The 13,781-nt window shown below is 41.9% G+C and overlaps 2 protein-coding genes across 10 annotated transcripts in view; one reads left to right on the top strand and one right to left on the bottom strand.

Moving 5' to 3' along the window:
- Positions 1–4,877, top strand: part of SRPX (sushi repeat containing protein X-linked) — a 34,264-nt gene extending 29,387 nt beyond the window's left edge. For both annotated transcript variants that reach the window (XM_035114681.3, XM_035114682.3), the window contains 4 exons: positions 114–293; positions 2,351–2,484; positions 2,677–2,798; positions 4,344–4,877. In XM_035114681.3, the coding sequence (XP_034970572.2) occupies positions 114–293; positions 2,351–2,484; positions 2,677–2,798; positions 4,344–4,524 (617 nt within the window). In that variant the 3' untranslated portion in view covers positions 4,525–4,877. The remainder of the gene's footprint in view (positions 1–113; positions 294–2,350; positions 2,485–2,676; positions 2,799–4,343) is intronic.
- Positions 4,878–7,199: 2,322 nt separating this feature from the next.
- Positions 7,200–13,781, bottom strand: part of SYTL5 (synaptotagmin like 5) — a 71,216-nt gene continuing 64,634 nt past the window's right edge. For 3 of the 8 annotated variants that reach the window (XM_088667803.1, XM_088667805.1, XM_088667804.1), the window contains exons 16-18: positions 12,846–13,054; positions 11,902–12,078; positions 7,200–8,394 (exon numbers count right to left, since the gene is read on the bottom strand). In XM_088667803.1, coding sequence (XP_088523929.1) covers positions 11,936–12,078; positions 12,846–13,054 — 352 coding nt within the window. In that variant the 3' untranslated portion in view covers positions 7,200–8,394; positions 11,902–11,935. Of the gene's footprint in view, positions 8,395–9,298; positions 10,354–11,728; positions 12,079–12,845; positions 13,055–13,781 lie in introns of those variants that run through there. The other 5 variants (XM_035114675.3, XM_088667808.1, XM_035114678.3 and 2 more) reach the window with 3 other exon arrangements.

Below are 13,781 nucleotides of genomic sequence, written 5' to 3'. Positions count from 1 at the left end.
TCTCCTGAAGGCTAAAAAAAAAAAAAACCCATGCAATGGCATTTTCATTTCATAGTAGTTATGTATTTGGAGAGAAAATGAATCACTGAATGCTCCTCATTTTGTGTTTACAGTCAGACGTTGTGGGAAACTGAATGCTCCAGAAAATGGCTACATAAAATGCTCTGGTGACGGGGATAATTATGGCGCAACCTGTGAATTTTCCTGCATCGGTGGATACGAATTGCAGGGAAGTCCAGCACGAGTTTGTCAGTACAATTTAGGCTGGTCAGGAACGGAGCCAACCTGTACACGTACGTAATGAATAATTCCAGTAAAAGAGCAGCACATGGGGTGGCAGGATTGTGTGTATTGTGGGAAGACTTGCTTAGCACAAACATTGTAATTGTTCCACACGCTTCAACACTTACAATTGTTCACTGGGTTTTGGATAGCAAGCTGTTTATGCAGGGTTAGGCAAGTGAGATGTTGCTAATGAATCATGATCTCCGTGTTATAAAACTTACCTGTCTATTGACGATAACATGGGATACAAATCTGTGGTTAAGCCTAAATGCGGTATTTTATTGTGTTAATGCCAAGACATTTCTCACCTTTTCCAGAGGTGTTCAGTCGCCCTGATCCACAGAAGCTTGTGGGAAGTTGCACAAATGCAGTGAGGTTTTTATGTTATTTCCTAATCACCAGTTTTATATTCCCCATTACAAGCTGTTTTAAAAACTCATATTCATGTTTAGAAACAGCTTGCAATGTAGCATTAGCAGGCAAGGGTGCTGGGGAGCTCTGCCTGGATATGTAAAAGAAGCAGCTTTACTTAACACACACATTAAAGAGCTGTCTGTGCTACATCCATTATATACGGATTTCCTTTCTCTGACTTGAGATTTCTTTGCATCTCTCTCCTGTTCTCATTCTATTGATCTCTTTCTCTTTCTTGATAGGAATTGATTACCAAACATCCGCCCACATTCTCCTGCCAACTCAAAACATGTGCAGATTTTGCAAAGTAAATACCACTTAGCATCTGGAAGAAGCAGTAATTTGTTGCAGGTTGTGAGTGAAAAGATTTAAGTGTGATTCTTTTCCTGTATTCTGGCTGCTAGATCAAAGATACTTGGCAAGATATGTATGCAGAGCACTTAAGTATTATGAACATCTGTATCATTAATGGCTAGCAGACTTCCTACGAGCTGTGTTTACCAGGGAGGAGCCCAAGCCAGGCCCCAGGTTTAACCCTCAGCATGGCTAGCTAAACTATCTTAAAGGATAGGAAAAATCTTGCCTCAGATTCTGGAGAGGTGGTACCATTAAGAGTAGAGAAACCTTTGATGAGCCAATGGTCTAACTCAGTAAAGGTGTTCTCATACATTTAGAATGTGATAAACCAATATGCCAGTATAATGTCATAATATTTGGCATTACTTAATGTTGCATGCAGAGGTAGCATTGTGTCCAATCCCTAAAATCAGGACTGCCCAGATGTGTCCCAGTAATCACAGGCATTGCTGGGTGATTGTGCATGAAACAGGCTTCAAGGACCCCACACACTCTGTGAGCCTGTGTGGTGTCAGGTCAAGACTTCTCTTGATTGAATGCTTGCCTTATTTGAATCTCTTGCATATTTTGTGTAGGGAAGAAAAATACTTTTAACCAATCCGTTAAAGCAGAGATAGCAACATGTGGCCTCCTAGCTTTTGTTGGATCATAATTCCCATCATCCCTGATTTCCTGGCTAGGTCTGATAGAAACTGGAGTCCTACAACATATGGAAGTTCACAGTTTGCCTGCCCATGTCAAAGTCTGCCTCATGATCTAATGACACAAATAGGTGGGGGGTTAGTTATCCAAAGAGAGTGCTTGTAATGTACATGCCACCACAAGGCAATTTTCAATAATCGTCATGACATGTTTACATGCTAGTTTGAACACTGGAAAAAATAACATCTCTGCAACACAAGTATCTGCAGCAGAATTTGTCCGGATCCTCTACCAGAAATGAACAACAACTGTACATTTCCTGAACTTGTGCAAATTTCTGATAATCCAGAAAAGATCTAAGGCTATAACCCTTCAGGGCTTTATCTGGGAGTGAATTCAGTTGAAACCAGAGGGATTTGCTTATGTTTAAAATGCATAGTCTCAGGCTGCACATCTTGCTTTTGAGTTTTCTGTTGCTGTTAAGAATTGAGCTACCATTTAAAACCTTGGTGTTTGAGAACATTATGGCTTCTTTCAATCTGCTCTGTCCTCTGTTGAATTCCATGACCAAATCAGTTGCCATTATCTCCAGTTAAGGTTGAAAAGAGGTCTATTATCATGATTATCATTATCTTCTTGCTTGTAATTTCAGCCATGAACATTAATGTTGGCGTGAGGACTGCAGCAGCCCTCCTGGACCAGTTTTATGAGAAACGGAGGCTGCTCATTATATCCACTCCGACTGCAGCCAATTACTTCTATAGATTGCAATTGGGAATGCTGCAGGTGAGGCACAGCTCCACTTTAGCTCCCAAAATAGGGTAGATGAACCGTGTCTTTAACAGTGCATTAACTTTTATATAAGTCTTGAGAGTCCCTTACATTACAGGACCATAATATTAAGCACACATTGCAGAAACTCCCATTACGATTAATCCACTTGATGTTTATCTCCAATTCATATCTTTATTACTTTAGCCAGCGCTGTGTGGTTTAGATCTCCGGCACGTGACTGTGATTGAGTTGGTTGGAGTCTATCCAGCACAGCTGGGAAGAATAGGCTTGAGACTGATGCCTCCTGCGCTGGCTTTGCAACTCAGGTAAATTAAAAACTCTCTGTTGATAATAATCCAGAATTGTTCCCCCACCCCAATATTGCCCTTTAATGTCTTGATTGCACTTTTAGGGAAGCACAATATTTGTTGAAAACAAAACTAACAATGTGAGATTCCCTTGAGCAAACCGAATCCCTGAACATAAATTCTGCATGGGTTGGAGAATATTTCTCAAGGAGACGTGGTGCAAATTTTATAGTCACCAAGCAGTGTATAGAAAGTATATGCATGTTCTGATGTTTAATCTTGCGATCCATTTTTCTGAAGCAGAGCTCTGTTTTATACCAATTACTATGTCCAGCCCACATAAAAGCCTGCCTTTGTAGACTCAAAAGTTATATGATAAACACCATGCATGCTTCTTCCATGGCAGCTGGGGGTGGAAATGCTGCTCTACTTACTACAGAAGATTGGCTTTTCCTATGCTTAGAGCTGTACAAATGGGATGCTCAAGTTGCCACTATATCAGGGTGGTAAACCTCTGGCCCTCCGATGTTGCTGGAGTCTAACTCCAGCCGTTTGACCATTAACTACAATGGGAGCTGGACCCAACATCAGGAGCGCCCCAGGTTAGCTACCTCTCCATTGCAGAATAAGGGGATCAGCTGCTTCATTCCACAATTGAGGGTCATAGCTCATATTGATACCAGGACATAATTGGCAGGATCATGCTAGTGTTGAGTTCAAACCCTATTGCAAGGGGAACCAGTGGTTGTTCTACTTTTCCTCAGCACAAATGTGTTGCACAAGGTCAGTTTGCACTGTGTTTCAGGGTTAGGAGGGTCTTTTCTGCTCATAAGAATGTAGTGGCCCCACTGCGCATATACCAGTCATTTGGAAGAGTAGGGAAATGATGGGAGTTTTCAGCACTGCATCAGTGGCTGGTGCTGCTTACTCTCAAGGTTGTAAAGAGGAAGTAGGGATGGGCAGGCTTTTATCAACACAGTGATAAAAACAGAAGGCGTGGTCCTTCTGAAAACAACAACCAGTGGACAAAATATTGAGCAACTTTCATAGATGTAACACGATAACTTGTGCAAGATTGAGTGTAGCAGCTTTTATTTGAAGATTGGACAATTGTCTTTTTAATACATGCTTTAAAATTCATGGTCTTAAATTGTATATTGACTGGCTGACTGTGGCCAGTTGTGCATAATCTTTCTTTCACTTTAAAAAATATCTGAAAAGGGGCATTGTTCTTTCTCATACTTCATTGCAATGGATAGGTATGGCCATTCAGCGGCGGAGCATGTCTTCATGGTGCCTGGGGTGCAGGGAACACAACAGGGCAGGTGTCCTTCCAATCAGTTAGGATTGGACTGATTGGAGGGATACCTGGTTGTTACGCCCTGCTAGGCCCACACTGCTTTGCAAAGCTGGGATGTGGGTTCGGACTTTCAAAGCAGCATGGGGCTGGCAGGTGCAGCGTGAGGAGCAAAAGGTGCTCAGGGCAACAGCACATGGTGAACATACATGTAATGTAGCTGCTTATTTTAAAAGTAAACCAGCTGCTTCTCTCCATATTTTCAGGTTGTTACTCCGCATTCCCCACTATAACTTCAATATGGTGGTGGTTGATAAACATGGTGTGGACAAAGAACGATATCCTTTCCCAGCGACTCCTGCTGAGCTCTTTGCTCTCATTGATGCTTTCCCTTTGAGAAAAGAAGAAATGAAACTGCAAGCAGAAGCTGGCCAGTCCTGTCCCTGAGTCTGGATTACAGCCATTTGCGTGGCGGTATGTTGCTTCTCTCCCTGCCCCTCCGGTGCTACTACACAAAGCATGGTATTATGGAAGTCACTGATGTACAGATTCTTTTTTTAAAAAAAAAATGAATGTATGTTTGTGTTTAGCTTTGTGTGTGTGTGTTGTGGAGCTTCATTTATTTAGCATTTTACATAATGCCTCTTCACTATTTCCAGAGATTTCTAAGAAAATCTACAGAAGAGAATGAAAATATCAAATTACCTTGGTTAGGTTTCCAGGAATGCCTTTGAACGTTGCTCCCTGTGTAAATGTTTCCTTTTCTTTTTACACATCTTTAATAAAGATGTTGTTTTGCAGTTTATGGTTTTAATCTTAAGCATTTGGGTATGGAGTAACTACAGACAGTGCAAAGGCTTTATATTTAAGATACTCCCAAGGAATGGAGGCAAAGAAATAAATGTGGAATTATGTCTTGATTATCAAACTTCATTTGGCAGAGTTTATAATTAGTAGCTGCAACTTCTCTTTTCTGGCTATACTCCTTTATTCTGGGGCAGGGCATAAGCAGGAATTGCAGGCTGTGGCTTAGTTTGTTTTAAATTTACCAAAGAAGTAATGTCATTAACCATTTTTAAATGTTGTTCCCACTTTAGCGGCCTTCCCATAACTTTTTGTCTTGCAAGTGTTTGGGGACTACAGCTCCCATCAGTCATGCATGACAAATGCTCTGGGATGATGGGAGCAGGCCTTGGCGATGTATTGATACATCACTCAGGACTAGAAGTGGCGGCTGCTTCACCCAGCAGTATAGTGTGGGTGAAACTGCCTCTGCTGAGTCCCTCTGCCACCAGCACCCAACGCATGAAGGAGAAACGAGCTGCGGCAGAGGGACTCTGGAGCAGTGGCGGTTTCACCCAAAATATACCACCGCCTCTGGTCCTCATACCACTGAGGGAGGAACAAGCTACATTGGCCAGGGCCGATGTAGCTTGTTTCTCCCTCGGCTCCCCACAACTTATCTGTTCAGAGGCATGCAGCTCCTGCTCCTCAACGGAGCCCCACTTGGCCTCTGGCTTGTACCAGCTGGAGGCAGGGTCCGTTGCACTTGAGGGAGCCCTGCAGATGGCGCCTGTCAGGTTCCATCAGTAGGGCTTCCTCTGTCTCGCTCCCAGGAGAAAGAGATCGCTTGTCTGCCGGCCAAGGCGGAGGGAGCCTTGCACACAGCTGGTGTGAGTTGGAGGCAGGGTGGGGGCTCCTATAAACATCTCCATTCAAGGGCATGTGGCTGCCTGCCCTTCAACAGAGATGTCAGCCGGAGGGCAGGAGCTCCTCCGCCCCTGGGGTGAAACTGCCTTAGCTCCCATGGTGAAAGCTGCAGCAATTTCAGACCGCGCCTCACGGGCTGGGGCCAATGCAGCTTGTTTCAACATTGCAGTGTTTTGCCAGAGTGCGATGTTCGGTCTGGTGCTACATTGCAATGTTGAAAACCTAACATCGCCCATCACCTGGAGACCAACCAGAAGGTTGGCATGAAAAACCAACTCAATTTTCTAAAGCTAGACTACTAAGTAATCAATGTTAGAGTCATTTCATAGTACAGTGGTACCTTGGTTTACGTACACAATTGGTTCCGGAAGTCTGTACTTAACCTGAAGCGAACTTTCCCATGGAAAGTGGATTAATCCGTTCCAGACGGTTCCATGAAGTACTTAAACTGAAAGTATAGTCATACCTCGGTTTAAGTACTCCGCGGACCCGTCTGGAACAGATTAATCCACTTTCCATTACTTTCAATGGGAAAGTTCGCTTCAGGTTGAGTACAGACTTCTGGAACCAATTGTGTACTTAAAGCGAGGTACCGCTGTACTCAAACCGAGGTATGACTGTATTTAACAGGGGAGGGTGAATTCCTTTAAATTTTGCTACTCTCACTAGACTTTTCTCCTGCAAGGATAATTACCGTATATTGATGATTATTCTTTAAGTTCAATAATAATATTTTTTTATTTGTACCCTGCCCATCTGGCTGAGTCTCCCCAGCCACTCTGGGTGGCTTCCAATTGAATATTAAAACAATACAGCATTAAACTTATTTAAGAATAAGTAGAGTTGGCTCCAGACATGTTCTTCCACAATGCGGGGAAAAAAATCCCTTCTGTTCATAAAAGAGCCTTTGAGCCAATGGCAGGAGGGACACATTTGCACCAATTTTATTTTACACCCTTAGCATCCTGAGAGCAGAAAATCACCCACAGGGAGTCTTGAACAATATCCCTTTGGGTTGAATCTAATATATTTTATGAAACCAAATGTAGCTCATCAGCAAATATTATTTTCTTATCCTAAGAGTACCTATGCAGTAACAAGCACCCATCTCTGTTCAATTTTACTATAGTTGAGGGTTAGAATGACTTATTATAGAGAGAAAACCTGCTTCCAAAGAGGTGAGCAAAGGCAACAATTTAACCTGCCTACACTGGGAAACATTGCCCTAAAATTGAGGTGAGGAACCTCTGGCTCTCCAGCTATTGCTGGACTAGCTCCTTTCATCCCCAGCCAACATGGCTACTGATCAAAGCCTTGGGGAGGCCTGGTGCTCCTGCCACCAAGAGGGCTACAGGATCCACATGCTTGAACTAGAGGAGTCCCTGTTTAAAAATTCAGCTTGTGCACAGATCGAAATTTTAACATGGTGAAATATTTTAATTGCACACAAAAATAAGACCTTTTACACTAACTGCAAATGAAGCCAGTCCCCCACCCCCAACAATCCATAAGTCTGTATAAATACATAGGAATGTACATTAAAGCAAGCCTGCATGGGGGGGAAAAGTTCTGGCTGACTTTTGGGAGGGTTTAACATAATGTAGTTCCCTTTGTAATTTGCTACAGTTCATGCACAGCATAATTGTTCCAAATGAGACAACAGGAAAAAATACATTAGAAAGACATTGCACACAACAAAGCATTTTTTCTGATAAAAAATAAATAATCTAACTTACATGGATGTTTTTAACACGCTGCCAAAGCCATCTGAAGACTAGCAGGATAAAATTCTGCAGGACAGTAGTTAAAGCAAGCAGTTAACCATAATTTATTGCCACAGTTGAGTTGTGCTAGTCAACCTCTTAAGATTCAAGCAGGGGAATGAATCAACCCCATTGTCTTCTTAAAAGTTGGAGCCTGGTGGTACGAGGTGGTTATTCCACGTTGTGCTAGAGAGCACATTACTTGTGCCAGTCAGACTTTTGGTGCAGACCAAACAGCATCGTTTGGTAAAGTTACAGAGGAAAACTTCCACACTTAGAGAAAGGCGTGACCACCATTTGGCACTTCAGAGTCTGTTGGACTCCCATGAGCTGCAGCCAGAATGGGTGATAGAGATGGGGGGGGGGGAGCTGGTGTCCAGCAGCATCTGGAAGACCATAGATTAGCTACCCCTGATCCTAATTTTTTTAAGAGGATCTACTATTTTTATATCCAAGTATCCACACCATTGCTAGAAAACCCAGTAGGTACATGTAAAGCACGGCAGAGTGTGAGACCTGTGTTTAGCAAACTCTGTGTCTCAACTCAAGAGACCTTTTTTTTGGGTGGTGTTAAGACAGATGAAATTTGTGCATTTTGGGAGGTTCTCAGGTTTGAAAAGTGGAAGGGTTTTTTTGTACTTTCTGACTTTGGGCCTTTAAAATGCAATTCACATCTATAAGCTGGAAAATTACAAAACTGGTGTAGTTAAATGCGGAAAAAAGATAGAAAGAAATTGTAACAATACTGTTAGGAGATTCTACTATCTAGTTGCGAAGCAATATGAAGAGACAGGAAAAGTTTGAAAGCTGCCACCATACCTGCTCTACTGAATTCATCTCTACCCTGTGGGATACAAAATGGTTCAATAGAAAACAGATTGCCACACTTCATTTTGTACATTCATGCACCAGCCACAAACCTAGCCTTTTGGGTTTCTGTTGGTATTTACAGTATCCAGTTTCACCTAGTATTGATACCATTTTATGGCAATGACTGCAGTTTTCAAATGGAAAAAGTGATTTTGGAACACAGAAATGGACCTGTTGTACTTCTTCTGAATCACTGCTCTGCCTCATCTGTTCACCCACTAAGACATGTCTTAAATGAGGTCTGATTCACATGCTGTGTTTCAGCCATTTTTAATATATTTAAAAAAATCTTCCTCTGTGTATGTATACCATGCCACAAAGCCAAAGGAAATTTTTTAAACTTTAGTTACTGAAGTGCAAAAAATATATATCATAATGAGCCATGGGAAGCCTGCATATTTTCCCTGTAAGTGATCACTTCCCAGGAACATCTGCCCAGTCTGTTCATTTAAATGAGAGAGAGCCTTATTCACTATGTGAATTTAAGAAATCCTTAAAGAATTGGGGGGGTGCCCTTTCACAAAAGACCCACACACTTTAATTCAAAAGTAGAGCCCTACCACCATGCCAATATATGGTAAAATATTTAGAAATGGGTCCCGAAATGTATGTTTGGGTTAAAAGTAGGTCCTGGCTCTGAAAAAGTTCAAAGATACCTGAGCTAGAACAGTATTGTTACCAATACTGGTATGCATTTCTATTTTATTTTTCATGCTGCTAATCTTTTGCTGGTATTTTAAAACAAAGTATTTTCAAAACATTATTTTCAAAGCTCGATACAGCAATTGGGTACCTACCACCTTAAAGAGCAGTGAGAGCAGATGCAGTGCCTAGCTGAAGTCACTGGACTTTTTTTGATAATTTTGTTTCTATAATTTATAAACAAAACAAAACTTTGCTTCAGGCTGAGAACAGAAATTGCGCAGCGGCAGCAGCGGGAGGCCCCATTAGCTAAAGTGGTTCTTAACCTGAAGTACCACTGTATTTCTTTTTGTGCAAAAGCCAGTGTTGGTTTTTTTAAAAAAACAACAACAACAAATAAGTGGGAGCTTGATTTTGTTAAGAATGTGTAACTGAAAGTCTTGGTAAACAGAAATTTACCATGCGTGTGTCCCCGTAACTCTGTATTTGAGTATATTGCTCTACATGCAAAAGGTCTCTCACAGTTCTAAACATAATTATTATTGTTTTACTGTGGGAAAGATGGTCCTTCTAAGACCCTGGAGAACTGCTGCTGGGTAAAGTTATCAGCAGAGAGCTAGATGGACCAGTGGTCTGACTCTTAAGAGAGCTTCCTACGTTCATAAATTCCACCAAATTGAATGACATCCTAACTCTCAGATGACAGGGATTACACTGCAGGGCTCAGCTTTCGCTTTAGTGGTACAAATAATGACTTGGCCACTGCATCTGGCAAGAGCCACAGAGACACATGGCCCTCACCCAAGAACCTATGTTTATTGGAAATGGTGCTGCCATTGACACCATTTGAGAGCCACCCTCCCTGCCAGAAGTATGGTTCACAACTACATTGCTTGCTTCTGTGGCAAAAGCTGTCACTGCACTACCAATAACTAATCCAACAGTGTGAGGATCCTATTGCTCACTGCTCTTCTATTTGCTTTAGTGGCACAGTGTTCACAGTATCTTCAAAAGAAAGCAAACCAAGGTAGACTACAAGTCAAAGTGAAGGGATCACACTTCCAATGCAGTTATTCAAATTGAATGCTCCTATTCTCCTTCAGCCAAATTAAAATGGAAAAGGCACAGCATTGCACCCTTTGAATTCTTCAACGCAATGTAGTGCCTGAAGCTACTCAGCAGGAGCAGTGACTATGTGCCATTTGAGTTCCAGTGACTGGGGAGTTGGGTGGTGAACGGTTCACAGCAGGATTAATGCACCACAGTGCCTCATCTTTGGACTGAACCAGAGCTTTATGAAAGAAGAAGAAAGATATAGTTAAGGTGGTACTTCAGATCTGCTTCACATCCTACTCTGACTAACGTACTTCAAGGCCTGTATCAGGCGTGGCTAACATATGACCTTCCAGATGTTTGGGCTTCAATTCCAATCGGTCCCAGCCAGCATGGGCAATAGTCAGGAATGTAATGAGTTGGATTACAACTGACTGGAGGATCTCAGGTTAACCTAGCCACCCCTGACTTGGATAGAAAGCAAATACAATACAATAACAAAAAGCTGAAAGAAGTAGGTATGCACAACTTAAGGAAAGGGATGAGGGTGGTGATGGATATTAATATTACAGTTTTCAAGTGCTCAAAGGGGGTTTGTGGGGAAGGGGGAATAATTGATCATTCAATTCCTTACAACAGGGAAGGAGGTTTAAGTTAAATATATTAGCAGCAAACAGCTTAAATCTTAGTGCAGTGCAGTTACTTAGTAGAGGCTATTTTAAAAAAGTTTAGTAGGCACTAACAACCCTGCTTTAGGGCACAGATTTGATTATCTGCTTGATAGCTTTCAACTAATTTAGGAACGTTAATTAATTATTCTGCTCTGAAGGGGTCAAAGTCCTGGGAAGAATTAACTTGGTTAGACATAGAAACGTAGGGTGGTATCCAGTTTCGCCAGCACAATGAGACTTCCTCTCCTCTCCCCACACCCCCTCAAAATTACTCTGTAGAATCCTCCAACACTCTGAAGCAGATTTTGAGACTCTGTAGAGGGAGGCAAAGTTACATTGCACAAGTGGAGGTCTGCTGTGCTAGCAGAATAGCAGCACTGGATGCGACCCTGAATGGCAACTGCTTCTTCTGTCCAATTGTTATGAGAGTCCTGGTTGGAACATGCCAAACAAATGTCTAAAGGGGGGGCACAACCGCTGAGATTTGTGGGGACTCTTGAAATGTTTATGTCATCAAATTCTCCTGGTCTCTAACCCACCCACCCCCACCCCCAAATAGCCATTCTGCTTCTGAGTGAGGACGTAGGGATTCCTTAACTGCTTATTACCAAAGCCACTTCTGGGAACCATTCAAGAATATGAACATGCAGAATTTGGAAGGGAAAGTAGATGGAAATAATTATTCTTGCAGCTTGCCTGCAATCCCATCCCCTTTGCATCTTCCAACCATTACACTTATTTGAAATGGGCTTGGACTGAATTGGCCTAAACAGTATCACAAAGCACTTTGGGGCCTACTAATCGAGTTTCTCCTGTGAAAACACAACCATGTCTTGAAATAATAACAATCTACAGGGGCTGCTGAAACTAGGGTTCTGTAGATTTTTTTTTAAAGAACTTACTCCATCCACTCAGTCACAGTAGGAAACACAATGATAAGAATCGCAGGAAAGTGCTGAATGCATTTATAATCCGTTTCAAGAGAGTTGAAAGTCCAAGTTGACCGAAAGTCCTTGTTTTCCCTATTTTACATGTGCAAATTTACACCAGGAGCTGCTCCATGGCAGGTTGGCTTTCATTATACCACCCTGTAATTAATTGTACAAGCAAAATACCTGGAGTTATTTCTGTGCCTACGCATAGCCCCTCTCAGAGTCTGCGTTTTCCCATGCTAGATCTCAGCATTAATACACCTTCCACAGAATCCCCAGGACAATCAATCATTCTTTGCCAGAGAAGTTGCTCCTCCCCTTGAGAATCCATCCAGTCAACTTCTTTGCCGTTACTGAAACCTGGAAATTGCAAAACATGGCAAAGGTCAGAGCATTTGGCACCATAGGAGAAATATATTGATTTAAAAATAAAAATATGCCCAATGTATTCTGTCCTATAGCCTCTGAAATCTATGTTTTCCTTTTCATGTAGGGGAAAAACAAAACCCTAATCTATTAAAGATTGTTGTTAGATTAAGTCTAAAGGAAGAGTAAGAACAAAAACAAAAAAATTCCAAAAACTAGTTACTTTTAAAACAATAGCTATGAAAATGGAGCAGGTGCATTTTAAGGATGGGGTGCTCCATGTCTTTTTAAATTAATGGTAAAAACAACAAATGAGCTTTAAACAACGAAAGAAATGTGTGCTTCACCTATACATATGCAACACCTAAAGAATCAGACGAAGTGCTCTATTTAAATTTAGGGCAGTGGTTCAAATAGCTAAAATGTAAAGCACTGGACAACTAGGGGGGAATGGGTTGACCTCCATTTTTGGGGTGCCCCTAAGCACTGCAACATTTTAAAAAATAGTATATTAAATTATTCTTGGGCCCTGTAATAGAATCAGTAAGCCTGGTGGGATAAAGTCTTTAAGTCCACTTAAAGGTTGGAAGAGAAGGCCAAGCAGAGTTCTTGGGGAGGGGGAGGCTGATGCACACTAGAAATGAAAACGTGACAAAAACCTGTTGATTCCTCCATGCCCATTTGACTTCTCTCCAAATAGTTCCCCACCCACCAAAAGGAAGCAAGAGATGTTGCCTGTCTAATCAAATCACTACTCTTACCTCCTCCACGACTCAGGCGAACGCCTCCCAGGAAGATATTACTGGCAAGGGACTCTTTGTCCCAGACAGTGAGCTCTACGCAGACATTCTGTATATCTCTAGGATTCAAGCCACTAAATGTGAAAGTATGGTTCCAGTGGGGATTCACAGTCTTTTTTATTACTTGGGTTTTGTGCTTAGATGCCTTGTTGTTGTCAGGAAGCAGATACCTAAGGGAGGGAAAAGAGTTAGACAGCAGTAACACATTATGGGTTTGGTTTTCATGACACAAGCAATCTAAATGAGAAGAGAGAATCACTACAATGGTACCTCCGGTTACGAACTTAATTCGTTCCGGAGGTCTGTTCTTAAGCCGAAACCACTCGTAACATGAGGCGCGTTTTCGCTAATGGCGCCTGCCACGTTGCTGGTGCGCAGCTTCCGCCTGCATCCTAGGGCAAAGTTTGCAACTGGGAGCATCTACTTCTGGGTTAGCAGAGGTCGTAACCTGAAGCGTTCGCAAGGAGGGCGGTACATAACACGAGGTTCCACTGTAATTTAAATGACCAGGTTTTAATGACACTAGCTTTGGGTTCTGGTTCCTGAGCATTCTTTTTTCCTCCTCCACCCCCATCCTCTTTCCCTTGTGTAGACATGAAGTCAGGACTTACCTTTGGGTAGTAGTCAACTAAGTTTTACTCAGAGTAGATGCAATGAAATCAATTAATATGATTCAAGTCAGATCTATTAGCTTCAATGGGTCTGCTCAGAATAAAAGTTAGTTAAATACCATCCAGGGTATCTAGCCCAAGTGACAATAAAAAGGATATTGTGAAATTGCTGAGCTTTTATGAAAAATATGCAACATTAATAAAACCATACTCATTAGTAGAGGTTTGGGAAGAAGTCAAGGCAACACCAGGGGATAAAACAATGGGAAATCAGCATCAGTCATTG

This window comes from Zootoca vivipara, chromosome 4 (genome assembly GCF_965207765.1).
Source record: "Zootoca vivipara chromosome 4, rZooViv2.hap1.1, whole genome shotgun sequence".
Classification (NCBI taxonomy): Eukaryota; Metazoa; Chordata; class Lepidosauria; order Squamata; family Lacertidae; genus Zootoca; species Zootoca vivipara.
The sequence above is the reverse complement of the archived record's forward strand: the minus strand, read 5'-3'. Positions and strand labels throughout refer to the sequence as shown.